Below are 27,061 nucleotides of genomic sequence, written 5' to 3' on the forward strand. Positions count from 1 at the left end.
TTTTTTACTTGTGTATTGGGGTTTCCCATATTTGAGTATAAATTCTATGAGAGAAGGGACTTTGTATGATCCATTCCTGTAGCCAGTACCTAGAACATTCTCAGACACAGAAAATACCATTTTGGTTGGATAGGTCAAGTTTGAAGTGCGATAAGTCACTGAAGTGCAACTATCCAGTAGATAGTCGATGGTGAAATGTAACCAGGAAATCTCACTTTAAGAGTATGTTGGTTAAAGTAAAGCTCTGAATGTTGTGATATAAATAGACCTCATAGTGGCTCAAACACATAAAAGATGACTTCTGTTATAATGGAGTCATTATGATGATCACCACCAGCAAGCATCCTTCTGCAATCAGTGAATCAGAGAATTAGGTCCTTCCACCCTGCAGCTCCCCAGTGTCACCAGGCTTACTTGCAATCAGGACAGCAAAAGGAGATCGTAGAGAACCACACATGGGAGACTCTTTTGAGCCAGGCCCTCAAATAGCATGAATTCCATTGGTTAGAAGTCAGTCACATGGCTACCTCTAACTGCAAAGCAGGCTGGGAAACGTAATATAGCTATGCATGTAAAAAAAAAAAAAAAAGATTAACCTGGTTTGGTACACAGTTAGCTAGTCTAGTCTCCACCACAGAGGAGTGCTAGATACTTGCCCAAGGCTTTTTTTTTTTTAAGTTTTTATTTAAATGCCAGTTAGTTAACATACAGTGTAACATGAGTTTCAGGTGTATAATAGAGTGATTCATCACTTCCATACATCACCTGGTGCTCCTCACAACAAGTACACTCCTTAATCCCCATCACCCATTTTACCCCTCGCCCACCGCCCTCCCCTCTGGTAACCTTCAGTTTGTTCTCTGTAGTTAAGAGTCTGTTTCTTGGCTTGCCAAGGTTTTTTAAGGAAGGCAGCTTTAAGCAAGTAGTGGCAGTGATGGAGGCACTAAGACCTGACCCTCACGACCATGACTGGCATCTCTTGTCGTTCACAGAGTAGATTCTACATACTGTCTGAGCCTCCGACAACCTGCCTACAGATTGTGCATAGAAGTGTGGCTGCTAATAGAATGAATGTGGGTGGTGGTTCCCTTTCTCCTTTTACATCTTTTCCAAGAGCCAGAAATCTGCTCAGACTTAGCTGCTGTCACTCTGAGTGCCGGCTGTCCCCAGTCTAGATGACATGTTTTCTGGATTTGCCCCTAGGCCTTCAAGAGGGAGGGGGGTTTCTTTAGGCAATTTGGGAGACAGATGCCTGGGGGAGAATGCAAAGGGGAAATATTAATAGCACAATTTAGGTTATATTCTGCAGATGTGTGACAGCCTGCCAGATGCTGGCATACAAATGAGACTGTGCCATTCACCCTTAAAACAGCCATATGTAAAATAATTATTGTCATCATGAGGATGATGATCACTGATATCTATATAGTTCTTTTCAGCCAAACCGCCTTAAGCACTAAGCTGACTGTACAAACTGGGCCCCTTTTGCCTCTCGTCACTGAAGTGAAGCCACCTCTGGGGTAGGAAGCGGCCATCTTTCAAAACACCCTCAGAAAAAACACCAACCACCAGACAGGTCTTTTTGAATCATACATTGCTTACTACCATTTCTATAATGCCATTTATCCACTAAGAAGGCTGTCAAACATGGCTCAGGATAGAATAATGTGGGGTTCCCAAAGCGTGGTATGAGTACCACTGGGGTGGTAGGAACACTACGTGGACTTTTTTCATTTTTATGGTTAGGTATTTACAGTCATGAATACTAGAAAATACAGCTATCATATCAGTCTGATGACTTCATAGATACTGAAAACAAATAAAAGTAAGTTATATGTGAAGAAAAGTAGATAGTAAGACAAGTGGTCTTGCAGTCTTGTTTAAAAAATAAAGTCACAACTTCCAGTGCCTGGCATTTTGTGTGACATTGGTCATTGGCATTATGGTTGAGAACACAGGCTTTGGAGTCTCAAAAGTCCTTGAACTTCTGAAAGTCCTAAAGCCTAAAGTTCACACTCAGCTCTACTGCTTACTGGCTGTGTAAGCTTTAATGTGGTTCTTAACTTATCCAAGCCTCTGTTTCATGATCTTGAGAGAGAAGCTTTATAAAAGAGGATTGTGAGAATTTTTTAAGGTGTTATATATATGTGTATATATATATATATATATATATATATATATATATATAATCCATATATACATATACACATATATATGGATAAAATTATCCACATATATAAAACTGGATCATGGGTTTGGACTGCACAGGTCCACTTACATGCAGATTTTTTTTTTTTATAAATGCAATACAGTACTATAAATGTATTTTCTCTTATGATTTTCTCAATAATGTTTTCTTTTCTGTAGTTTACTTTATTGTAAGAATACAGTGTATAATATATATGGCATACAAAATATGTATTAATCAACTTATGTTATTGGTAAGGTCAACAGTAAGGTATTAATCATTAGGTTTTAAGGGAGTCAAAAGTTACATGTGGGTTTTTTATTACATGGGAGTCAATGACCCTAGTCCCCACATTGTTCAAGGGTCAACTGTATATAAAATATATTCGTGTGTTTCTGTGTATGTGTGTGTGTGTGTGTGTGTGTGTGTGTGTGTAGAAAGAGAGATACACATATGCTTGTGTGTGTATACATATACACACATAAACACATATGCTTAGGCCAGTACCCTGCTTAATAAATTATAAACAGGCTTAAACAAGCATGATTATCATTAAAAAGATTAGGAAACTAGAAAAATTGAATGTTTGTATGGTGGATGCTAGTCTGCTAAATTTATTTCTGGGTCCTCTTCTTAGTTCTTGATGTCTCCTTTGGTTCTGCAGTTGGATGCTCTTCTCAAGATGTTGCTCTTTATACCCTAGTTACCACATATTTGAAGGATCTCTGAGGTCCAGGGTTTTGCGTTTAATACCAAATCAGATTAAGGCATTCCTAGCCCCTTGACACCTGGTCTTGAGTCCTCTCCCTTCCTTCCATAGCTAGTCTGTCTTTGTCTTATGTAACAGGTGGTTACAGGTGGTTACCTTATGTAACAGGTGTATAAGTGGTCAAACTTTGGCCTTAATGGGTTAACTATTTCAGGACAATAATAACTCATTTCTAGATTAGTGATATTCTAGGGCAAGAAGCAGCCATAACTTTTCAAACTGTTTTCTGTGGTATACTTAGGATCCTTTGAACTCTCTTCCCAGGACTAAGAATGGGTTGACCTTGGCTCTTACCCTGTCCAATATAAGAGCTATTAAATAGGCTCCTATCAAGTAAAAGTAAAGGTACAGCTCTTGACAACTGTATACTGAGTACCTATTCTGTTCCAGGCACTGCACTAAGCCATGGGGATACAAAAGTGAAAAGAAATTTTCTGCTTTCAGAATGACATTCATCAAATAATCACACTAATGAGCATATCATTACAAACAGAAGTAAGTCCTTTGAGGAAAGGAAATACAGTCCTGTGTATGCTTCTTTTTTGAACTCTGATACAGATTTCAGGGAATAAAAGGAGACTTTGCAGAGGAACTGATTACTGAGTTAAGATCTGAAAGAGGAAAAAAGGTGTGGAGAGATTGGTCTAGCATGTACAGAGGGCGTGTGACAGGAGGGAGTGTGGCAATGTTGGAGAAACTCTAAAAAGTCCATTGTGACTGAAGGCCAGAGAATGTGGTGGAGCATGATGCAAACAAGGCTAGAAAGGTTAGCCACATCTTATTCAAGTCTGGTCTCTGGTCATGAAACAGAGGATTTCTCTGAGAGAGGACATCTGAACTCTAGAGGTACTTCATCATTGGCCTTGGTCTTGGCTCCCCTGTACAACAGCTTCATTTGTCAACTGAGCTGAGGCCCTTTGGAACTTATTCCCTGATGAGGGGACCATATAACCTCAATTCTTGGCTTCTGTCTCTTCATAGTACCATGGACAGCGGCCCTCCTTTTAATCTGGTGAGATTCTGCCAGGCAGGCTTTGAAGGAAGCTGTGGGGCCTAATACAAGTTTGTCTCCCTTGTTGCTGCTGTGGCTTTCATCCACAAATGTACATATCAATCTGAGGCTGGCATTTAGTGTAAAAGGAGAGTATTCCATTGACACATCCAGAACATTGGTCCGTGTGTCCCAGGGCAGCCTCCTCCTCCCCATTAATAAATGCAGCCTTGGTAGGTTTTCCAAGTTTTCCAAGGCCTAGTGTTTTGCTTGACCCTCTGTGCCTGCCAGACCTAAGACTTCTTGAGACAAGGTATTTATCTATGCACAGGGAAAGCCCTTTGGATCTCATGTTGTCAGGGAAGAGGGCAAGAATGAAACTGCATACTTCTTGGGCTTTTTGAGCTTCCTCAGAGCAGTAGGTATAGCTTCATAATCAGGAGTGCTTAGTAGTTAGTAGTAGTTAGCTTAGTAGTTAGACTCCAGAGTCAGATTCACTGGATTGGAATCCAATTTTGTCTCATAAAATCTTTGTGACCTTAATAAGCTGCTTAACACCTCTCTGCCCCTTCATTGTCTCATCAGTTAATGGAGATAATAAATACCATCTATCTTATAAGGTTGTTGTGGGTATTAAAGGAAATAATCATGTAAATTTCTTAGCCAAGTGCCTGGCACAGAAAGAAGGCCTAATAAATAGTAGCTATTATATTTGAAACATTTCCCCAGCCCCTTGTTCTTCTAACCTTGTTGCTTGAATCCCATTCTCTCCTAAGAAAACCACAAGCTGAGGTGATTTACAGTATCTAGGCCTGGCATCTTGACCTATTACTGACCTACTGTGGATTTTCTGCATTTTAAAAAACTAGGCCTTGAGAAGGCTGCTAAGTCACAACAAATGAAAGTAATTTATTGAAATTTAATAAATTTATTGAGCATCTACCATGTGCATGAGAAATGCCAAGATGCATAAAACTCCATCCCTGATATTATGATTTTTGTAATTTGAAAGGGTAGATGTATCATGCAGAGTTCAATCAGAGAAGCAAAACTGTTGGGAGAGGTGTGTGTGTGTGTGTGTGTGTCTGTCTGTCTACAGAGAGGGGGGGAGGATAGAAGGGAGAGGGAGAGAGACTGACTTATTACAGTGAGTTAGCCTTGCAATTGTGTGACTGGCCAAGCAAGTCCAGGGTCTATAAGGCAGTTAGGCAAGAATGAAAAATCACAAGGAAGCTGGAAGAACGTGAGCATGAGTTGAAGCTTGTCCACACATGGACAGTGAGGAGGGAGAACAACTGTGGACCCAGCAGCCTTTTGGAGTCTCTTCCTTTAGGAAAGCCAAAGCTTTCCTTTAAATGTCTTCCAAACTGATTAATTCAGGCTCACCCAGGATCATCTTCCTTCGATTAACTGAAAGTCGACTCATTGGGGCCTTTAATCACATCTGCAGAACTTCTTACAGCACCTAGATTACAGTAGCACATAGATTAGTGTTTGATGGAATAAGTGGGAGAAGGTGTGTGTGTACTGCAGAGCAACTGCTTCTTCCCTTTTGTCCTCCAACCCTCCTGAGCCCGTGTTAGCCCATGGTAACCAGCAGCATCCTAGAAAGGGAACTCTAAGGATTGTAGTTCAGCCTAACCGAGTTAACATTCCTCAAAACCAGCGAAGTGATTAGGTGGACAGAGGGAGACAGTCATGTGACCATACTAGGGAAGATCAGACTAACAATTTTCAGAGCCTGTATTAAATACCAGGTATGTGATACACATCATCTACTGTAATTTTCTTCCTCTTTTTGTAAATGAGTTAACAAATTTAAACTTTCAAGATTAGGTAACTAGTCACAGAATTTGGGATTAACATTTCAGTCTCATTTCATACTCCAATATAATGTACTCTATCACACCATCTCAAATTACTCAAATCTAGTAATATGGGTTACGTGTTAGGTGTATGCAAGGTTCTATGGAGGCATGGAACAGGAAGAATGATGAAGGAAAGGCTAGACTGCTTCATAAAGAAAGTAACATCTGAATTGACCTTTGAAGGGGTATTGGGTGTTTCCTAATGGTGGAATTCAAGCTCTGTGTCACATGAACAGGGAAGGGTCTGTGGTTATGGAATTTTCAAGTGCCCCCTTCCCCAAATCATGGAGGCCATCTCAGCCCCGTATCTTTTGTAGCTCAGTACATACTTATAAGCAGTAAGTAAGATGGCACCACGATATATTTTTTGTCAGCCTTTCCTGTTAAGCCTAGCAATTGGCAAACCCTCCATAAATATTTTCACGTTGGCTTTTTTTAAGCTCTTAAAAGAGGAATATCCCTTAGAGTCCTCTTCAGAGGTTGTCAGTATCTTATCATCAAGTAACATGTCCCTTCAGCTAACAAGATCTGGATGCTTTGTAATCAATACTTAATATCCAGAGATTACATTCAGACTTTAGAAAGAAAAAAAAAAACTCAAAGCAATTCACGTCCCCTAAAAGGAAATCCTACTTTATTATGATTAGTTCTCAGGGCCAAAATAAGGCTGTTCTCCGCCTTCAGTATTGGCAGACTCTAAGTGCAGAAACATGAAAAGCCTCAACTGCTCTTGAAGATAGGTATCTTTCCCAGGCAAACATAGATTTCACTCACCAACCTGGCCTGCAGAAAGGCCTCTTTTTTGGCTTTCCAGTGCTTGATTGGCTTAGGCAGGGCTTAGAAAGGAAACAAAACAAACAAACAAACAAAAATCTTGTCGGTATCAGCAAAATCAGCATGGATAAAGACAGAAGCATATGAGGACATCCCCTTCAAAAGCCCACAAAACTAATGCATATAAAGCTATCTGTGGAAAAATAGGTGCTTTCTGTGAGGGATGGGATTATTCAGTCGACTATAAAGCCATTTAATATCTTTCTCCATGAAATTATTTCATAATCGAAATTCTCAGAGGCTTTCAGAGTAAATAGAATGATGCCCATTCAAAGGCCAAAAAAAAAAAAAAATTGAAGCCTAGAGAGAGAAAATGACTTTCCCACATTCTCTGAGCAAAACAGACTTGGAATCACTATTGACTCCCAACCTCCGGACGCAGTTTTGTTATAATCACAATATTTATCACAGTATTATCTTAAACTTGACCCATGGTGATGAGGCTTCTGCTCTCTTAATTTTCTCACAGATGAGAAAAATTAGATGGTTCTAACACAAGCAAACTACTTTTTTAATGTTTATTATTTAAAAATATGTATTGTGGAGATTATAAAATCACCTATAATCTCACCACCTAATTTTGGTGTAAATACAGGGGCTTTACATCACACTTGTAACATAATGCTAGCTAACTTAACTATAAGGGCTCAGAAAAGCAAGTAAATAATAAAAGGGGAAAAATTAATTTATCCAGGAAGCTTTCTCCTTTTCAATGTAAGACATACACATACCTTGTCCCCCCCCACACACACACACACGTATCATTTCTCTCTCTCTTCCCTCCTTTTTCTGCTTTGCATTTGTTACTATCTGATTTATATTATATTTATCTGCCTTGCTTAGTGACCATGTGACCTGCTGGAATATAGGCTCCACGAATCAGGGGGATTGGGGTCTGCTTCAGCCATGGTTGTCCCCCCTGTGGTGAGAAAAGTATTAGCAGGTTCTTTGTGAACATTTGTGGATTACATCGATGGATGGATGGATGGATGGATGGATGGATAGATAGATGGTAAAGGTAAGTTACCCTTTGTAAACTAGAGTTTCTAAAGGGTAACTTACCTGCTGACTTTCCATTTAATCCCCTGTAAGATCTTAATCACATCTCCTCCCATTCTATATTTTCTCTGTCTCTCTCTGATTTTTTTACATGACTCTGGTCAGAGTGTATATATATTTATATATATGTATAATAAGATATATCTTTATAGATACCTCTCTATATGTGAGATATATCTTTTTCTATCCTAACATACTACTTGATTAGAAGAAAATGTGGAAATGATAACTGATAATTGAAAATTCATAGACCTGCTCAGATCGAACTATTACTAACATTTAATATCTTGCCTTTAGCTCATTATTTTCACATTTTAAGTTTCAAACGATAGTATGATCATAGTATAGATACAATGTTTCATGGTTTTTAACAGACTTGGAATTTCATTGCAAAAACAATTTAATGAGATTGATCAAAATTTATATAATCATTTCCCTTTCTCTGTATATGTATGTTATAGTCAATATATTTCTTTTATCATGTTGCCGTAGACATTTTTTTTTTTTTGGTAGAAAGCTTTTTCCAAATTGGGGATTAAGGAAAGACTTTTGAATGGCCTCCATGCTACCCCTTAGCATCCTGCCATTACCCTCTCCATTCCCTCACCCCACTGCTGATGTAATTTATGACTCTGGCTTCGTATTTGTTTGAAGCCAATCCCTTAAGGGGTGACCTCCCAGTGTCTTCAATTATTATTTTAAATGACGCCTTAGGCCCTGCCTGGCACAGTGATGCCCTCACCTTCCCTCCTGCCTTCCAAGCACTGAGCTCAGCTGCCAAACTAGCTATGCCCCCTCCTGTCCTCAGAGCTGCCTCCAGAGTCCCAGCAGAGAAGCAGATTAACCCCTTTTGTTAGCAGAGGTAATTTGTCTGGGCTCAGCATTAATAAGGAATGCCATAAGCAGTTGGGGTCAGGAAGAACAGATCTGTCAAGCCCCAGGGTTAATTTAATAGCAATCTGTTGGCTGTCTGCCTTGTATATTAGCTGCGAATCCAGTGCTATGTTTTGCTTTCACCACTTAGTTCTTTGGGACAACAGGGAAATAATTTGGATAGAGAGCTCTGAAGGATAGAGAAGGGAAAATTGACTGTCAAAATGCATCATTCTTTTCCAAGATAATACAGTGCTTATCTTTTTTCACTTTCCCTTCCAACATGAAGGGCAAAACCACATATGCTGAAGGTGTGCATCTCCCTTTAGAAAAGAGTGAGAAGAAAGGCCTGAGATGATACAGATCTGAACTATCCTGTTCCCATCATTCCCATAAAGCCATTGAATTTGGTAACTAGTCTCCTCCCAAATGTTTTTAGAACTCAGCAAATCCTCCATCAGTTAACAACTCAAGAAATCCCATATGTTTCTGTCCCAGTTTATGGTTCAGAAAAGAGGAAAATAATTATCAAATCATAGGACACAGAAGTCCTGAGTCAGATGCTATGTCCAAATTCTGATTCTGAAAAGTGTGGCCACCAAAGTGATCAGTGAATTAAAAGAACACAGTCTGCCCTCTCAGATTAGCCAGGGGAAGTTTCAAGACAGCCAGAATTACCGCACTGAGAAAGGCTGGCTCTGTAAAGGCCTTTTCTCGGGGGAGGAAAATAGCATATGGTCAAGAACCCAGGCTCTGAAGTCAGACAGGGTGGGTTCAAATCCCAGCTCTTCTCTCTGCTAGTCCTATGACCTTGATTAATTTACCTCAGTTACTGAATAGTACTGACCTCGTTAGGCTGAGATGAAGGTCAAATGAGACAATACACGGCACTTGGTGAACATTAACTGCTGGTTATTATTATCGTCCTTGTCCCTGTCATCGCGGTTGTTAAAAAGAGGATTAGAGTCATCCTTAAACACCCACAGAGTCAGACATTCTAGTCAAAAGAGAGATGCTTGGGGATGAGGGATGATGGGGAGGCTTGGGCAGAAGGGAGGGAGCAAGTGAATGAGGGAAGGAGAGAAGATGGACCCAGAGGAAGCAGCCCTAAGCAGACTCAGTGCGCACATCCGTGTTGGTGTTCTTGGTGGTGGGGGATGTTCCTTCCTGCTTTCAAAGATATCTTTAAGCACTTCGTTTTCACACATTCTGACTTTGGGGCTTTATTTTTAGGTGAGAAAAAAATAACAGTAGATGTGGCACCTCCCCCTCCCACACAGCAAAGATCCCTTCCAGTGAAGCTTGTTTTTAGAGCTATCCTGGTAGAGGTTGAGAAAGCTGACACCAGATTTTCTTTCCCTATTTTAGGAAAAGAGAAACATGCTCACTGGTATGGTAGGCTTTGGAGGCTCTTTCTGGAGGGTGATGAAATCTGACAGCAGCTGAACACTAACCTCCGCTCACCCCATCCCGTGTCGTGGCCACAAAGCCCAGGGCAAGGGTCAGGGGGGCTGGAGAAAACATAAATGCAGCTTGGGGCCTTCCAGGGGGCTCAGCCTTCTGTTCCCCAGCGTGTGGTGCTACCTGCAATAATATTTATAACTCTGGTAGCAGTTGAGTTGAAAGGTAATGTTTTGTGAATCCAGGGGACCCACATGCTTTGGAGACCCAAGTAGTATTTACATCTGGGTTTGGCGGGGGAAATTATAGTACAATGTAGTGTCAGTTCAGTCGCAGACTCATTTGAGAAAGAAACAACAGGACTTCGCAGAGATCGTTGAAGGGGAAAGAGGCACGACCAGATACAGAGCCATTATTGCACCAGAGTGCCTGCTGGAGCACAGGTGATGTTTGATAATAGATGGCTGTGTTGGTGCTGGTATGACTACAAATACAGGTGCATTCACTTGTACCTCATGTAAACTTTAAGGAGGGGACTATGAAAAGCATAAGAAACTTTCATCCATCCCAGACTAATAGCATAGTCTGTATCAAGTTAGTTCTTGTTGAATCGATGCATTGTTTCCCAAAATGGGATATATAAGCTCCCGGCACAGGTATAAACATGTTTATTTTAATTATGTATTTATTACATGTACATTATTCAAAATGTAACTAGCTTGTTAAATCTATGATTTTATGAATATTGGATTACAGCTTAGACGAGGCTAAGGAAACAAAGTGAGTCGATAGAAGCTGATCTGAAGAAAGCGTGTTAAGCATGTACCACCTGGTGATATACACATGGGGCCAAATCACAAAGGTGGCTCAGAAGTGGTGAAGTCTAGGAAAAGTGGGCAACGTTTTGGTCAGCTTTCCTATGTAACAGCATCTGCATCACGAGGCCTGTGGGGTCCTCAGACAGCACGTCAGCCCCAGCCAGGTGCCTCCCATCTGTACGTGGGTCCCCCAAGCTCTGGGTAAGGGTATCAAGGAATCGACACAAACCTAGCCCCTCACCCATGCCAGACCTCCTCCTGAAGGTCCTGTGTCCACTGAGTCACCTCCTTAATTAAAAGGCCAGATGTTTCATTTCAATATACAAGGATGTGGTCTTTAAAAATGGAGCTATAATAATTCTTGATCAGAATGGAAAACATTGAGGAAGAAGAAAACAGATGATAAAGGTATATTCCCTAGGAGGCTAAAACTGTCCCACCATACAACTGGATGGCTTTTTTTTTTCTGGTGCTTAAACTCCCACACAAGCTCTACAGCAAATCACAGCTTATAGAAACATGAGGTCCTGTATATCTCTAATAAGACAAATTTTGCAGTTAGCAAAATCTTGTACCTGAGATAAAATCCTGTTGCTTCCACTCTAGCCATGTGACTTGGAGCCAGCTTCCATCTCCACCTCTGATAAATGAGGATAAGAAAAGGACTGGTTATAGAGCTGTTATAAGGATTAAATGAGATAAAGTACATGGTATGCTTTGCACAGCAGTTGACCTATAGTCAGTGTTCACTAAATGGTAGCAGCTCTTAGTATTGTCACCCATGTGTTGTTAAAGCAGATCTCAGGGGGCACCTGGATGGCTCAGTAAGCATCTGACTTTGGCTCAGGTCATGATCCCACAGTTCCTGAGTTCAAGTCCAACATCAGATGAGCTCGAGCCCCGCTTCAGGTAAAAGACAAGCCCCACTTCCTCCCTCCCTCCCTCCCTCCTTCTCTCTCTCTCTCTCTCTCTCTCTCTCTCTCTCTCTCTCTCTCTGCCCCTTCCTCACTTGCATTTTCTCTCTCAAAAAAAAAAAAAAAGGAAGATCTCAGGGATTTTGTAGAAGAGCATTCACAGTCTATCATAGATACCTTTTATCAGCCCAGGAGTCTGGGGAAAGATTCAAGTAAACTGAACTATTTAGTTGGAATGGGACTAGTTTCCTCACCACTGTTGTCAAATGAGAAATGAAAGTCTTTCATAAAACGCAGCTCAGCACATTTTAGCATGGTTGCATGCGCAGATAACTTTGATGGGTCGATGGAACATGTTCTATATGCTATGGAGGAAGAAATGCATGTAAGGGGCCAGGGAGACCTGAGTTCTAATGGTGCCTCTGATTCCTGGGCATCTCTGGGCCTCATCTGCCAAGCCCAGTAATACCCTCACATTTGCTCGCACAGTACCTGTGAGGATCTACTGTGTGTGGTAAACGCTCGCCTGTTACACGAAATGCAGGCAGTGCTGCTACGAATCACCCCCGCGGGTCTGCCCCCTTCTGGTCCCTGCCTTGACTCCTCCGTGCCAGATATCGTCGACATTAAGCCGGCCAACATGGAGGAGCTCACAGAGGTGATCACAGCAGCCGAGTTCCACCCCCATCACTGCAACACCTTCGTGTACAGCAGCAGCAAAGGGACAATCCGGCTGTGTGATATGAGGGCGTCGGCCTTGTGTGACAGGCACACCAAATGTGAGTAGCAAGCAGCACGGAATAGCTGGGGGTGGGTCACTGGGCCCTGACATGCAGGAGGAGGAGGGGAGAGCCCAGGGGATTTGGATCCCCTTCCCCGCCTTCCACACCCTGGCAGCCAAGTTCAGGTGTTGGCCTGACTCAGGACTCAGCTCCATGTGAGGTATTTCGGTACAGATGGAACCTCATATCCAATGCCACAAACATTCGCTAAAGGCGAATGTGGAATCCAGAGGTGAGTGAGACATGAGCTGTGTCACATCACGTTGTGACATGATCTGAAGTATGTTTTAAGATCATTGTTGCTGCTGTGGGGAAAATGAATCTGAGGAGCTCCCTGAAGGGAGATCAGGTAGGGGATCATTGCAGTACACTGGCAGGGAATGGGCATGGCCGGGACAGGGGCGCCGGTTGGAGGTGGAGAGACGCTGGTGCGTTCTGGACAGATCTCGTGGTAGAGTTAACATGGCCTGCTGGACTGCGCGAGAAGCTGTCCTGAATGGCACCTGGGGGTGGTAACTAAGTTAATAATACTGTAGTGCATATTTAAAAGTGGCTAAGAGAGTAGATCTTAAAAGTTATCATCACCAGAAAAAGAATTTGTAACTGTGCGTGGTGATGAATGTTAACCCGGCTTATTGGTGATTATTTTGCAACATATACATATATCAAATCATTATGTCATGTACTTGAAACTAATATAATGTGTTTTGGTTATATATCAATTAAAAAAAAAGAATTGGCGTGCCTGGGTGGCTCAGTCGGTTGAGCGTCCGACTTTGGCTCAGGTCATGATCTCGTGGTTCGTGAGTTACAGCCCCACGTTGGGCTCTGTGCTCCTATCTCAGAGCCTGGAGCCTGCTTCCAATTCTATGTCTCCCTCTCTCTCTGCCCATCCCCAACTCGTGCTCTGTCTCTCTGTCTCTCTCTCTCTCAAAAATAAATAAACACTTAAAAAATAATAATTAAAAAAAATAAAAAAGAATACCACCTGCTGCAGGAAGGGGTTAGTGCTTTTAGAGAGGTTGTAGCTCTGGGAGCCAGAACTCTCAAAGTCCCAATGGCCATAGTGGGCACCAGAGGATAGCTTCAGAGAAAGGGGATGGGTTACATAAAGGGCAGCCAGACTCACAGGCCCTTGGGTCATGCTGGTTTTCAGGCCGCTGTTGGAGAGAAAAACAGCTCCAAACTAGTAGGGACTGAGTGCTTCGAAGCCAAAGGCTCTAAGACCCATGTGAGCAGGTGAAGCCTGCTGGCCCTGACAGCAAGTGCTGTGGTAAAAGAGATGGGCCTGGAGCTTTCTGGAAAAGGAACTGCTCCCCAGAGTAGAAGTGCCTAAAGGCAGTGATAATCCATGTCTAGTGTTGGACTAAATAATGTGCAGCTGCCAAGATGTTCATGGGGGACTAGAGCTCTGTTTGTTTCCCCACTACCTTCTGCTTGGTGTTATTTAGCCTCTGCAGTTTGCTGTGGAGACCCAGAAATTAAGACCTTTCTCTCCCATAGTCCCACCTTCCACTTTCAATCCCTGTGTGACATGAGTGATGTGATGGCTCTGCCAGGAGAGGGGTGAATGTGTGGGTCGTTTTGATAATCTTTGCTCACTTATTTGGTGTAAGAAGTATCACACGGGGAAGCTGGTTTGTAGAGTGCAGTGCTGTATAAACTGTGTGGGTTCTGGAGCCACACGGACCCAGGTCAAAGCCAGACGCAAATGGGTAAAACAATAACTTCTACCTCATGAGTTTGTCATGGGACTGAGGTGAGGTAACTATTCAGAATTGTTAGTGTGAGGGGCAGCTGGCTGGCTCAGTGGATAAACATGCAACTCAATCTCAAGGTCATGAGTTCGAGCCCCCTGTAGGGCATAGAGCCTACTTAAAAAAACTGTTAATGCGACGTTTTACTTTTTTTCGTGTGTATTTTACACTTAAAGTAGATTTCATTTCAGAGTATCTACCTTTCAAGTGCTCAGTAGCCACATGTGGCTCATAGCTATCCTATTATTAGTACCTGTTTAAGACATTTCCATCATGGCAGGATGTTCTTTTGGAGAGGACCTGTCTAGGCTATTAGCTCTATGGGTCTATTTTGTTTTGCTCATAGCTGTTTCCCCACACTAAACCAGGGCCTGGCGCATGATAGACAGTGAATAAATATTTGCTCGTGTGTGTGTGTGTGCTGGCACTGATCTTTGAGCAGTACTTATTTCTGTAAGCCAACAAGAGGAGGAGTGTTCAGTGCAGAAGGACCAGCACGTGCAAAGGTGCCGAGCCACGAAAGTTCGTAATGTTGGTGGAACTGCAGGATGAATGATATGGATGGTACATAGGGAATGACTGGGAGACAGAAGTGATTTGAAGCTGAAGAGGAATAGGAGCCTGGGCATATGGCCATGATGAAGAACTTGAATGTTTTCTCAAAGTCAGTGAACAGCCATTTACGTAACCAGGAGAATATGATCAGAATTACTTGTTACAGAAGTTGCTTAGACAGAAGGCAGAAGGATGGAGGCTGGGTTATGACTGGGAGAAAAAACAGGCAAGGAAATAGGTTAGGAAGATACTATAATGTAGACAAGGATTTCTTAACAGCAACACTATTGAATTTGGGGCACACAGTTCTTAGAGGAAGGGAGGCTGTCCTTTGTATTATAGGATGTTTAGCTGCATCCCTGGCCCTTCCCCCACTAGATGTGAGTGGCCAAGGCAAGCTGTGACAACCAAAACTATCTCCAGATGATGTGAAATATCCAGGAGGAAGAAAATTGCCCTTGGTTGAGAACATATTTAGGCTAGTCTCCGCCCATACCAGCCTGAATGTCCCCAATCTCACCTGATCTCGGAAGCTAAGCAGGGTTGGGCCTGGTTACTACTTGGATGGGAGAACTACATATCTAGACTATAATTCCTTATCAGTCCTTCAGCATGATTTTCATGTATCTGTGATGAGTCTTTTACTATTGAGAACTCTGAGGGGTCCACTGGAAAGGGAAGACCTCTCCTACATTCACTACATTGAAAATTTGGCTCATGACTTAAGATGTATCCAGGAAACATTTCAGGAATAGTGTGCAAGGCAGTGTGTTAACACCCACATGAGCACTGGAGATAGTCAGGGGTTAGGATGTTCAGAGGAGGGTGGGACATTTGGGATAGACATCACAGGGGAAGGCCGAGGCTGAGGAGTCATGTTGAACAAAAGTAGGATTTGGTGTGGTGGGAAAGAGAAGGAGAAGGGTGTTTTGGGCAGTGCGTACAGATTGGGCAAAAGCCTGAAGTTAGGAAGTTATGTGCAACCTTTTTAGAGGTGTCAGTTGGGTGAACAAATATCAAGGAAAGAGGCGAAATAGGGGTGATGGTTCCCATCAGGTTGGTCCTTGAAGATTAAAGTCAAAAGTTTATGGTTCCATGTATTCATTCATTCGTCAATTCAGTCATTGAACACCTACTCCGTACTCAGAGTCTGGCTCCCAGTGTTTCATAAACTTTTCCACTGAGGACACACAGCACTCTGGGGGCAGGTCATGAGCCTGGCTGCCGTGGAAGAAGGGGCACCCAGAGGCAATGAAACCTCTCTCTTGGGCCCTGGGTGACCCTGCCCACCAGCATAGAAAAAACAGCACACACCTGGCCGAGGCCAGAGATCCTGGGGGAGACCACAGCAGATTTTCTTTGAAGTCTTTTCTGTCCTAAAATTTCACATGAATTTTGCATTTTACTCCCATAAAATGCCTATTTTCAGTTGAATTAAATAATTACATTTCTACCCCACTCCCAAATTTCCAGCAAAATTGATGTTCCCAAAAGATGCAGTGTTCATCCCGTGGCTTTTTGTACTGCCTGGTTCATCCCCCATTCTCCCCCACCCAGACACATACGCATGCCCCAGTTTGAGAAACAGCCCTAGTTATGGAGAGTGATTGGAGATCATCTGGCGGGAGAATAGAGTTATAGAATTTATGTTTTATGGAAGATTAACACAGTGGTGGTGGGAAGAAAGGTAAGAGAATTAGAAGATTTTGGGGGCACCTGGGTGGCTCAGCGGGCTGAGCGTCTGACTTTGGCTCAGTCATGATCTCACAGTTTGTGAGTTCAAGCCCCACATCAGGCTCTCTGCTGACAGCTCAGAGTCTGGAGTCTGCTTCCGATTTTGTATGTCCGTCTCTCTCTGTCCCCCCACACACACACACACACTCACACCCTGTCTCCCTCCCTCCCTCCCTCTTTCTCTCTCTCTCTCTCAAAAATTTAAAAATTTTTTTTAAAAAAAATCAGAAGATTTTGCTTTAGCCTCAACACAAAGGAAATTCATAACCTACAGAAGGATGGTGGCTATCAGAATCAAAAGGAAGAGAAGAGGAAAAGGAACATTTTATGAGCATTATCAGAGGTTGACATTCATCACACATGGATATTAGTTGTTGATTGTCCTTCCCCTCTGGACCACAAATCCTCTGAGGGTAAGAACTGAATCGGCTTTGCTCATATGTTGCCAGGTGTGGCACATAAGTAGGTGCTCAGTAAATGCTTATTTAGTAAGTGAATTAATGCGCTAGGGTTGACATAAATGGCATATGGGACATGGACTGGTAAAAGCTATACCAGGGCAGAGTGAAAGGTTGGGATTCTGCTGGGAGTATGCTCTGTGTGGGGTGATGTGAGCTGTCTAAGGGGGGCAGACACCAGCTGGTAGGGCCACAGATGCAAAGTGAGTGCCAGAGATGGCTCGAGGACCCCCAGGGTGCTCACCGCCCACAGTGGCAGACACGAGCTTGGGCTTTGGAGTCAGACCCAGACACTGAGGAATAATCTCACGGTGAGGCTTGAGGACCCCTGAACTCAGGGTGGAAAAAGGATAAGGCCTTAGAAACTCCCAGAACTAGAAAAGTTTAGAGCAGAAGCTTTGGAATCAGAACTCCACTCTGACATTCAGTCACTGTGTGACCTCGGGCAAGCTGTCTAATTCCTCTGAATCCCCAGTTCCTCATTTGAAAAGTAGAAATAATCAGGACAGCCTCGTCAAGCTGGTTGCTTACAAGAAGTAAATATCATCTTGTGTGTCAGAACCTGACATCTGCTGGGCACACAGGAGGCAGTAAATGGCAGCAGCACTTACCACACTTATTCCTCCCGAACCCCCTGGTTCCAGGCCTGGAGGTATACAGTGCTAAGACTCCAACCCCTTTTCCAGATATAGGAAGCCCCATTATTCATTTATTTAATTAGGTTTTGTTGAGCACATACTATATGTCAGGTACTTTACCAGACTGGGGACACAATGGTAAGTGAAACCATACCTGGTTTCCTCCCCCCTTAGAGCTAACTGTCTTTGTTAGTGATAGACAGAACCAATAGGAGATAGGTAGAAAGGTAGTAGGTAGGGAGGTAGATAGATAGATAGATAGTCTCATCTATACATATACATGGGTGTGTATGAGAGATTTATTTTAAAATTTGGCCCATGTGATTTTGGAGGATGATAAGTCACAAGATCCACACTGGTACTGCAGGGGACCCACAAAAGCCAGTGATATGTTTCCAGTCTAAGTCCAAAGACCTAAGACCCAGGAGCGCTGATGGTGTAGTTTTAGTCCAAAGGCCAGCAGGTTCATGACCCAGGAAGAGCCAGTATTTTCAGTTGGAGTACAAAGCCAGCTCAGCGGAGTCAGGTAGAAGAATTCCCTCTTACTTGGGGAGGGCTGGCCCTTCTTTCTATTCAGACCTTCAACTGATTGGATGGGACTCACCCACATTAGGGAGGGCAATCTGCTTCACTCAGTCTGTCAATTTAAATGTTCATGTCACCCAAAAACACTTTCACAGAAACACCTACAATAACAGTGGACCAAATACCTGGGCACCCCATGGCCCAGTCAAGTTGATACATAAAATTAACCTTGGCATGAAGGGAGAAAGACCCACTCACCAGAGAATCGCAAACAGATATGACATTGCACCTGTAATAAGCAGTATGAAAAGCACGCGGTGCTATGACAGAATGGAACAAGGAGCCTACACCCCAGGCAGGGCCCTCCGAGCTGTGACCTGACAGCTGAGAAGTTCCCTGTGAGACAACAGGGAAGGGTCACGGGGCCCACAGAAGCAGGAGGCCTGGAAAGCTGCACAGCCAGGGGCTGCTGCCCACAGCCTGGGTCACATAGCCCTCAAGATGCAGAGCCCGGGGACAGTCTCTGGGGAGGCCCAGGAGCTAGCAAGTGGCCCGAAGGCCTCTGCCGCAGCCCTGCCTCCCCATGCCCCCGCCTGATGCTTGTGGTGCCCTGAATTGCCAGCCGCCAGCTTCCTAATCTAATTAAGAAGCGAACAAAATTCATTTTCCTGACTCGTCCAAAGTGCCGACCTTCTTCAGAGCACATCTCCCTTTGTTCGGCTGCTGTAAGCGGCCGCCTGGGCTCCTGCCGGCTGGGAGAACGACTTCAATCTGACCTCTCGCCTGACATTTCATATTGATTTTCTCCATCCTCCTCAAACGCCAGCCTTCAGTGGATGACGGTGCAGCCAAGGTGTGTGAACAGAATTGAGACAGTTCATCAGAGTTCAAAATGAAAAGCAACATTGGCTTTCGGAGATGAGCTCTGAGAAGGAGAGTATTTAATAACCATCCGCGTTTAATCAAAATGCCGAGGAGATTCGTGTTATCAGAGCTGCATATATTAATTTCCATATGTCCCTCACTCTGCATAGTCAGCAGGGGTTGGGAGGGAGGATTCTCTCCCTCGTCTCTGTTTTTTTTCCTATCCCTTCTGGCGGTAGTGACAAGGGTTGTGTTTGCAGTTTGAGATTTTAATGCCTAAAACAATAGGGTGCTGATGGCAGCAGCTGATAGGCTGGGCTGAACCACGCTTTCCCTTTTCAAGGCATGACTGTTGGCAGTTGGGTGAAGAAACTGGCCAGGTATGATGAATGACAACTCAGAGATGAAAGAGAAATTACATCCAAACTCCTTTCTAGTGCACTGCATGAAATCTGGTCCCTGCTCACCTTTCCAACCTCAGCTGCCCAGAGTCTGGCTACGTGGACCTGCCTTTAGGTCACATAGACCCAGACATTTCCCGCCTCAGGGCTTTTGGACAGGCTATTCCTCTGCCTGGAATGCTCTCCCACCATGTTCCCCCTTGTCTGCACTGTTCTCATTTTTTAGGTCTCTGGGAAACCATCACCGCCTCAGAGAGAACTTCCCTGTTTACCCCCATTTGCACCCTATTTTATTTCTTTATTTTTTCATAGCATTCATCTATAGATGTTTGCTTTTCTTTCTCTGCATCCCCCCACCCCACCCCGCCTCCACCTAGAATGTAATCTCTCTAAGGGCAGGGACTTTTATCTTACCAACCACGGAATTACCAATACTTAGCATAGTGCCTGGCTTACAAGTAGAGCTTCACTGGACATGTGTAGTGGAAAGGCAGGCAGATGGGAAAAGAGGGTGAGAGGGTGTTTTCACTCACTTACTAGAGTCCCTGTAGCAAACCACCCACTGGGTGGCTTCAACAACAAAACCTAATGGTCTTACAGTTCGGGCACCAGGTTTCCTAGAGCACAGCATTCACAGAGTTCGCTTCTTCTGAGTGCTGGGCAGAAAGGATCTATTCTAGGCCTTTCTCCCTGGCTTACTGATGATCAGGGCATTCACAGAGTTCGCTTCTTCTGAGTGCTGGGCAGAAAGGATCTATTCTAGGCCTTTCTCCCTGGCTTACTGATGATCAGGGCATTCACAGAGTTTGCTTCTTCTGAGTGCTGGGCAGAAAGGATCTATTCTAGGCCTTTCTCCCTGGCTTACTGATGACTGTCTTCTCCCTGTTTCCTCACATCTTCTTCCCTCCACACGTGTCTGTGTCCCAAACTCCCCCTCTGTTAAAAACACTAAGCATATTGGATGAGGGTCCACCCTAGTGACCTCATTTTAATTTAATTACCCCTATAAAGACCCTACCTCCAAATACAGTTACATTCTGAGATCCTGGGGATTAGGGCAGCGAGGGGCACAATTCGGTGCACAACTGAAGATGTGAAAAATAATCAAGTGCACAAGCCCTGGAACCTACATTTCAGGTGTGGATCCCGGGCTCACTGGCTGCCGGCAAGAAAAGCAGCAGGTGAGATCCTCAGACAGAAGTGGAGAAAGGGGTCCCCTGAAGGGCCACAGAGGCTGACTTTCCCACAACCTGTGGATGCAGTTAGAGGTGGAGCACGTAGGAGGGGATCCCATTAAACGTTAAGGCAGACCACAGCTACAGACGCACCATGAGTGCAGCACTGTGAGCAGAGTAGGTGTAGACAGGGACTGGCAGGCCTGTGGACAAGGGATGGGGTCGGATGTAAAATACAGGCACCTTTCCTATTTTTCAGATTTCCTTCCCTCTCCCCCAGGTTGTATTTCTACTTCTGTAATTTGACCTCCGTGGATAACAGGAGAGCCCCACTGCGTGCCTTGGCTCCAGGGTGGTGGAGACATAGATTCGCTCCACACTCCCTTTGATGGCACCTATCTTCGGTACTGGGATGGGCGAGGCAGGTGCCGAGTCCTTGTTGTTCTTTTTCTTTATCCACTGAAGCTGCTATGATAGAATCCGTAGACTGGGTGGCTTAAACAACCAACACTTATTTCTCTCAGTTCTGGAGGCTGAGAAGTCCAAGATCAAGGCCCAGGCAGATTTAGTGTCTGGTGGGGACCTACCTCCTGGTTCATAGGTGTCATTTTGCTGTGTCTTCACATGGTGGGAGGCGTGAGGGAGCTCTCTGTGGACTCTCTTTTATAAAGGTACTAATCCCATTCATGAGGGCTCCACTCTCAAGTCCTATTCACCTCCCAGAGGCCCCACTTAAAAATACCATCACACTGGGGATGAGAATTCAACATGTGAATTTGGTAGGGGGGACCCAAACATTCAGTCCATAGCATTCCCCATGAGCACAGCCCAGAACATTTCTACTTTGTTTCTTCCCTTCATCCAGACTAAACTGACAGTAGCAAGTGAGTTCAGAGACAGGGCCAATGTAGGGGAGAGAAGTCAATATGGCATCCACCCTTAGTCTGTGTCCATGGTAACTGGGGGACCTGGAACAGGTTACTTAACCTCTCTGTGCCTCAATTTCCTCATCTATAAAATAGAACCAGTGGTAGTGCATACTTTACAGGGTACTTGTGCAGATGAGATGAGAGAACACCATGATGCCTTAGAACAGCACCCGGCCCATACAAGCTCCATGTCAGATACGGTTGGGATGATGGTGCCAGCCTGCTTCCCTCCCACATGTGTCTTTTACGAGTGGGAACGGGAGCAGCAGCAGCAGCAGCAACAGTTGTAGATGTGGTAATGTCAGCAGCCATTATCACAGCTAATTTCTGTGACATTTTATGACATCCAGAAAGTAAGCCAGGCTATGCGCTCATTCAATCCTCCTGACAGCCTTGTGAGGCACATACCATCATTAGTCACATGTTGCAGATGAGGAAGAGGGAAAATGATACTCTTATGGCCACCAAATGTTCTTTTTGGGACAGAGAACACCAAACGTTCAGACAGAGCTGAGGTTTGATCCATATTTGTGCTCTTTAACCAGGATACTGGAAATCACTTACTCCACTAAGAGTTATTCAACACCTACTCATTCCTGCCTTCACAGAGCTTACATTAGCAAAGAGTGGGGAGAGAAAATTCATGCCATTGTACAAGTGAACAAGTTAATTTCACACAGTGATAAAAGCCATCAGATTAAACAGGGTTAAAGAATACCTGGATGGAGGGGCACCTGGGTGGCTCAGTCGGTTGAGCATCCGACTTCAGCTCAGGTCATGATCTCACACTCTGTGAGTTTGAGCCCCGCGTCGGGCTTTGTGGTGACAGATTAGAGTCTGGAGCCTGCTTCGGATTCTGTGTCTCCCCTCTCTCTGCCCCTCCCCTGCTCATGCTCTGCCTCTCTCTGTCTCAACAATAAATAAAAACATTAAAAAAATTGAAAAAAAAAAAAAAGAATACCTGGGTGGAGGTGTTTACATCGGGTGGTAAGGCAAAGCCTTTGAACTGAGACTTGAATTGTCAAAAGCAGACAGAGAGAACGTATGAAGGTCCTCACACAGGAACAACATTGTGTGTTCAAAGAATAGAAGAGAGGCCAGTGGATGGAGGCTGGTAGGCTGAGCAGTGGAATAGAGGAGGAGGCAGAAAAGGTAATTGGACAGATAAGGTAGTCTTGTAGACCAGGTAAAGCAGCTGGATTCCATTTAAAGTGAGGTGGAAGCTAGTAGATGGTTCTAAGCAGAAAAGTGACTAGTACTCTGTTTATGGCCTTAAAAGACTTCTCAGGGTGCCTGGGTGGCTCAGTCACTTGAGGGTCCAGGTCTTGACTTCAGCTCAAGTCATGATCCCTAGGTAGTGGGATTGAGCCCTGTGTTGGGCTCCATTCTGAATGTGGTGCCTCTTTGGGATTCTCTCTCTCTCCCCCTCTGCCCCTCTCCCCAGTGCGCTCGCTCTCTCTCTCTCTCTCTCTCTCTCAAATAAAAGAGAAAGAAAAGAGTTCTCAAAAGAAAAGGAGGTGGCAAGCCTGGAAGCAGAAAGACCAATTAGCAGGCTCTTGCCTCGGTCTAGAGAAGAAATGATAGTGACTCTGACCGGGATGGGGGCAGTGACAAGGTGGTAAGTGGCCAGATTCAGAATCTCCTGAGTAGGCTGGGCTCATCAGACCTGCTGAGAGGCCGGCAGTACAAAGGTATAGAAAGAGGTAAGATAACTCATAGGTTTTGGTCTTGAGCACCTGAGGGCATAGTGGTGATGTACACTGAGACGAGGAGATTGAGGAAGGAACAGGACGATATGGAAAAACCCAAGTGTTCTCTTTTGGATGTGCCAGACTGAGAGGTCTCTGATCTGCCCACTTGGAGAAGTCTGCAACAAATGGACACCTGAGTTTGGAAGTCAGAAGAGAGGTCTGGGCTGAATGTAGAATTTAGGAGCCATGAGCTGTTAGGATATTTGAAGCCATAAGATGGGGTGAAGTTGCTTAGGGGAGAGGGTGCAAATGAGGAGGAGTGGACAGTAGAGGACGGAGGCACACCAACACTTCCTGGTGGGGTGGGGGGAAGAGGAGGTGGTCTTTTACAAGAGTCTGAGTATGGGCTGCCAGGGAGGTAAGAGGGAAACGGGGAAGGGGAGAACAAGGGGTGGGGAGCAGTGGTGTATAAGCGAAGAGGAGAGAGAGAAGGCCAGGGTAAGGAGCTGGGGCCCCTGTCTGCAGCAGTGATGGGCAGCTCTGCAGCCCCAGTACCCTTGCACTGGCTCCACTAATGAGTCCACTGCCCATGGTTGTTCTATTCCATGAACAAGGCCCTTCTGCACAGACAAATCTGCAGCTTGAGATTTGGCCACCAACATTCCCTCCTTCACGTGAAACCAAGGCAGGCTGTCTATCTAGGGACTGTCACCATCAACCCTGCAGTGCACTTACATCAGTTATCATGGGGCTGGTATGAAGATATCTGATTCTTTCACATTTTAGGGGAAAGCTACAAGTACTTTAGGCCATAAAGTCTGAGGTGTTTTAGTGAATAGTGTGGTCATTGAGAAAATAGCCTGATTTCCATTGCAAATGGGGTACAGTTTTATGGCCAACCTGAAAATCCAAATTAGAAATTCCATTTTCCTCCAAAAGTGTGTATAGTGGAGGGGGTGGCTATTCTTTTTGAACCCTTCGGTATCTTGTTTAAGCCTCACAACAACACTTGAGGGTTGGTACTAGTAATTCTAATTTACAGATGAAGCACAGAGAGGTGCAGACACTTGCCCCAAATCATAATGAAGGAGGCAACATTTGAACCCAGGTCTGTCTGCTTCCAAGAGAAGAATTGATTCTTCTCCTTCTCCTGGCTGTTTGGCAGCTGGAGAAGAAGCATGATCTTTTGCTAATATCCAGAAGAATTATTGCATGGGGGTTTTATATAATCCCCATCAGCTGGATCCCCCAACCTAATGGTTTCCAATTGCAGAACTAACCCTGCCCTTGTAGAGAACATGAAATCCACTGTCTCATTATTCACCCTCATCGACAAACTTAATTGCCAAGTCCTGCTTCTCTAGACCACTAGATCCCTTAATAAAGCTAAGGTTCATTCTCCTGGTCTCTGATGGAACGTGCCTAAAGACATCAGCTAAGATTGTATCTGCAGTGAATCTTAAATTCTCTGAGGTTTGACACAGCTTCCAAAAGGGATCAGTGTTGATTGGGGACATAATTAACAGTATTTATTCTAGGGAGGGTTAAGTTGAAAAATACCAGGCCCTTTATTAAAATGCTTTTGCCTGATGACAGGATTACAAACACACAGACACCACCCCCTTCTGGCGAAAAGCCAGAGACTTGCTGCAAGGAGTAGAATTCACTAAAACCAGCCCTCCCCCTACCCAATCCAGCATCTACCCCATTCAAGCTTAGCAGCTATTAGCAACAGAGCAAGCAAGACCCAAGCAAGCCACAGAGTAAAAATAGAATCCCTTCCCCCTTCCCTCATCCTCATTTCCATTTTTGATTAATTTAACCAGTTCTGTCAATTAGTCATCCTGGAGACCCCAGTTGAGTGGATTTTCCTAAGAACTGGAAGGCTTATTAATTTTGGAGGAGAGTGTTATTCATTAGTAGTTGACACCTTCCCAGACCCTGCCCTCTCCCCACCTAGGGGTCTTGGATAAGAAGGCAGTGAAGCCAAAACTGGCTCAGGCACAGGGCTGCAGCCCCAGAGACACAGAACAGGAAAGGCTGGTCATGATGTCCTAGGTGGCTCTGGCTGCTTTTGGCTTGTCTGTCTTTGGTGTAAGGGAGCAGCATGCGGGGAACTAGAAGGAGCTGGCTGGTAGCCCAGGTCACTGAGGACTATAGTGAGAAGTCACTAGAGGTCCTTGGGGGATCACTTGGACTCAGGAGTCACCCCCACACAACCCCAGGCCTCACTCCCAGTGTATTCCATGCACAGGGCTCAGGAGTCAGGCAACTTGGTAGCCCTGTAGGGCAAAGGTAAGGCATTTGGCTTTTATGTATGTAGGAGGGAGAAATCTAAGAGGGCTTGTGCAAAGGAGTGTCATGCGTGGACTTGTAAATATATCACTCTATGCAAATGAAACATGAGGAGGAAGAGTAGATGATGGGAGAAGAATTAGAAAGGCAGCAAACGGTCCAGGCAAGAGATAGTAGTGGCTTACATGAAGACTGGCCTGATGCGGGCTGTGCTTTGAGTGTAGAGTTAACAGGACTTGTTTGAAATCTAGGTCTGGAAGGTGAGGTAAAGGGAAGAATGCTGATGATGCCCAGCTTTTTGGTCTAAGCAGATGCCCGGTGGAGAGCAGTGAATGAGCTGACATAGACTAGTTGAAAGACAGTTTCGGGAAGAAACTCACATATTCCGTGGACTCACAGATTCCTGTAAGAAAAAAAAAAAAGCATAAATGATTATATTGCTACCTTCTGCTGTTTAGCACTTCACCATTTACAGAGCCCTTTCTATTTGTTACCTTATTGATCCTCACACAACCCTGTGAGTTCAGACTCTTTCTTCCTTTTTGCAGCTTGAGGAAATGAGAACCCAGAAAAGTTAAGGCTAATACACCATCAAAGATCATGGCTTTATCATGGGTTTATTTCTTCCTATAATGAATACAGCCACCTTCAGTAGTACTTGCCCAGCACTGAAGGATAGAGAAGGGAATGGGGAATCTCTCGCGTGTGTAATTGACCCACGTTTAAGTATATCGGCTAATTCGAGCCCCCTGTGCAGTTCACATAATTCTATTTTGACAGCTCAGTAGGTGGCATCAATAACTGAGTTGTGAGATCTGCTGTCCACTCACGCAGCATCCAGCCCCATCAGCGCGAGTCCCTTTATCTGCAGAATTACTCAAAGCACCTGCTGGCCTCCCATGGTCCTCAAGCACAGCCCAGAGGCATCCAGAGGTCAGGGGAAACCTCACCCCCACAAAGCTTGTAATGATACTTGCTTATATCTTTTCTTACATCTTTAACCTGAACATAAGAATTTAAATAGGATTTTTCTTATGGATGGGCATCCTTAATCCTGGGGCCGACTAATTCATCCTGAAATTTTGGTATCATTTCAAAATCCCCATAATGTAATGAAATTGTCATTGAAGAGTTTACATATCAGAAAATGGGATCACCCAGCTTAAGAAAAAAAGATGGTGAGACTCACACAAAGCAAGGAACCAGTCAATAAATGTAAGTAAGGTATTGTGCCAAGCACAGTGAGAAAGACAGACGTGTAAGTTGCGGTTTCTGGCTCCGTGTACTTATCTCAGACAAGAGGATGTGAAACTATGGAATGTTTCTAACATAGAGTTCATTTAAAATTTAATGTGAAATTTAGATTTCCAGTGTCCAAGGGAGAAAACACTGACTACGTAGTATTTATGCTGAATATCATGTTACATTGTCAAAATGAACTGCAACGCCAGATGCCATCCTCATTGTATCCTGGGTGTTCCCCCAAAGTTCTAAATCATAGCAGTTTTCAGTCCCTGCTTACTGAGATTCTTCTTATTCATG

At 44.2% G+C, this 27,061-nt stretch overlaps 1 protein-coding gene across 13 annotated transcripts in view; it reads left to right on the plus strand.

Annotated features, from left to right (window-relative positions):
- PPP2R2B (protein phosphatase 2 regulatory subunit Bbeta) overlaps nt 1–27,061 on the plus strand; it is a 509,802-nt gene that overhangs the window by 455,020 nt on the left and 27,721 nt on the right. For all 13 annotated transcript variants that reach the window (XM_058732601.1, XM_058732604.1, XM_058732596.1 and 10 more), the window contains one exon: nt 12,330–12,494. In XM_058732601.1, the coding sequence (XP_058588584.1) occupies nt 12,330–12,494 (165 nt within the window). The remainder of the gene's footprint in view (nt 1–12,329; nt 12,495–27,061) is intronic.

This window comes from Neofelis nebulosa, chromosome 1 (genome assembly GCF_028018385.1).
Source record: "Neofelis nebulosa isolate mNeoNeb1 chromosome 1, mNeoNeb1.pri, whole genome shotgun sequence".
Classification (NCBI taxonomy): Eukaryota; Metazoa; Chordata; class Mammalia; order Carnivora; family Felidae; genus Neofelis; species Neofelis nebulosa.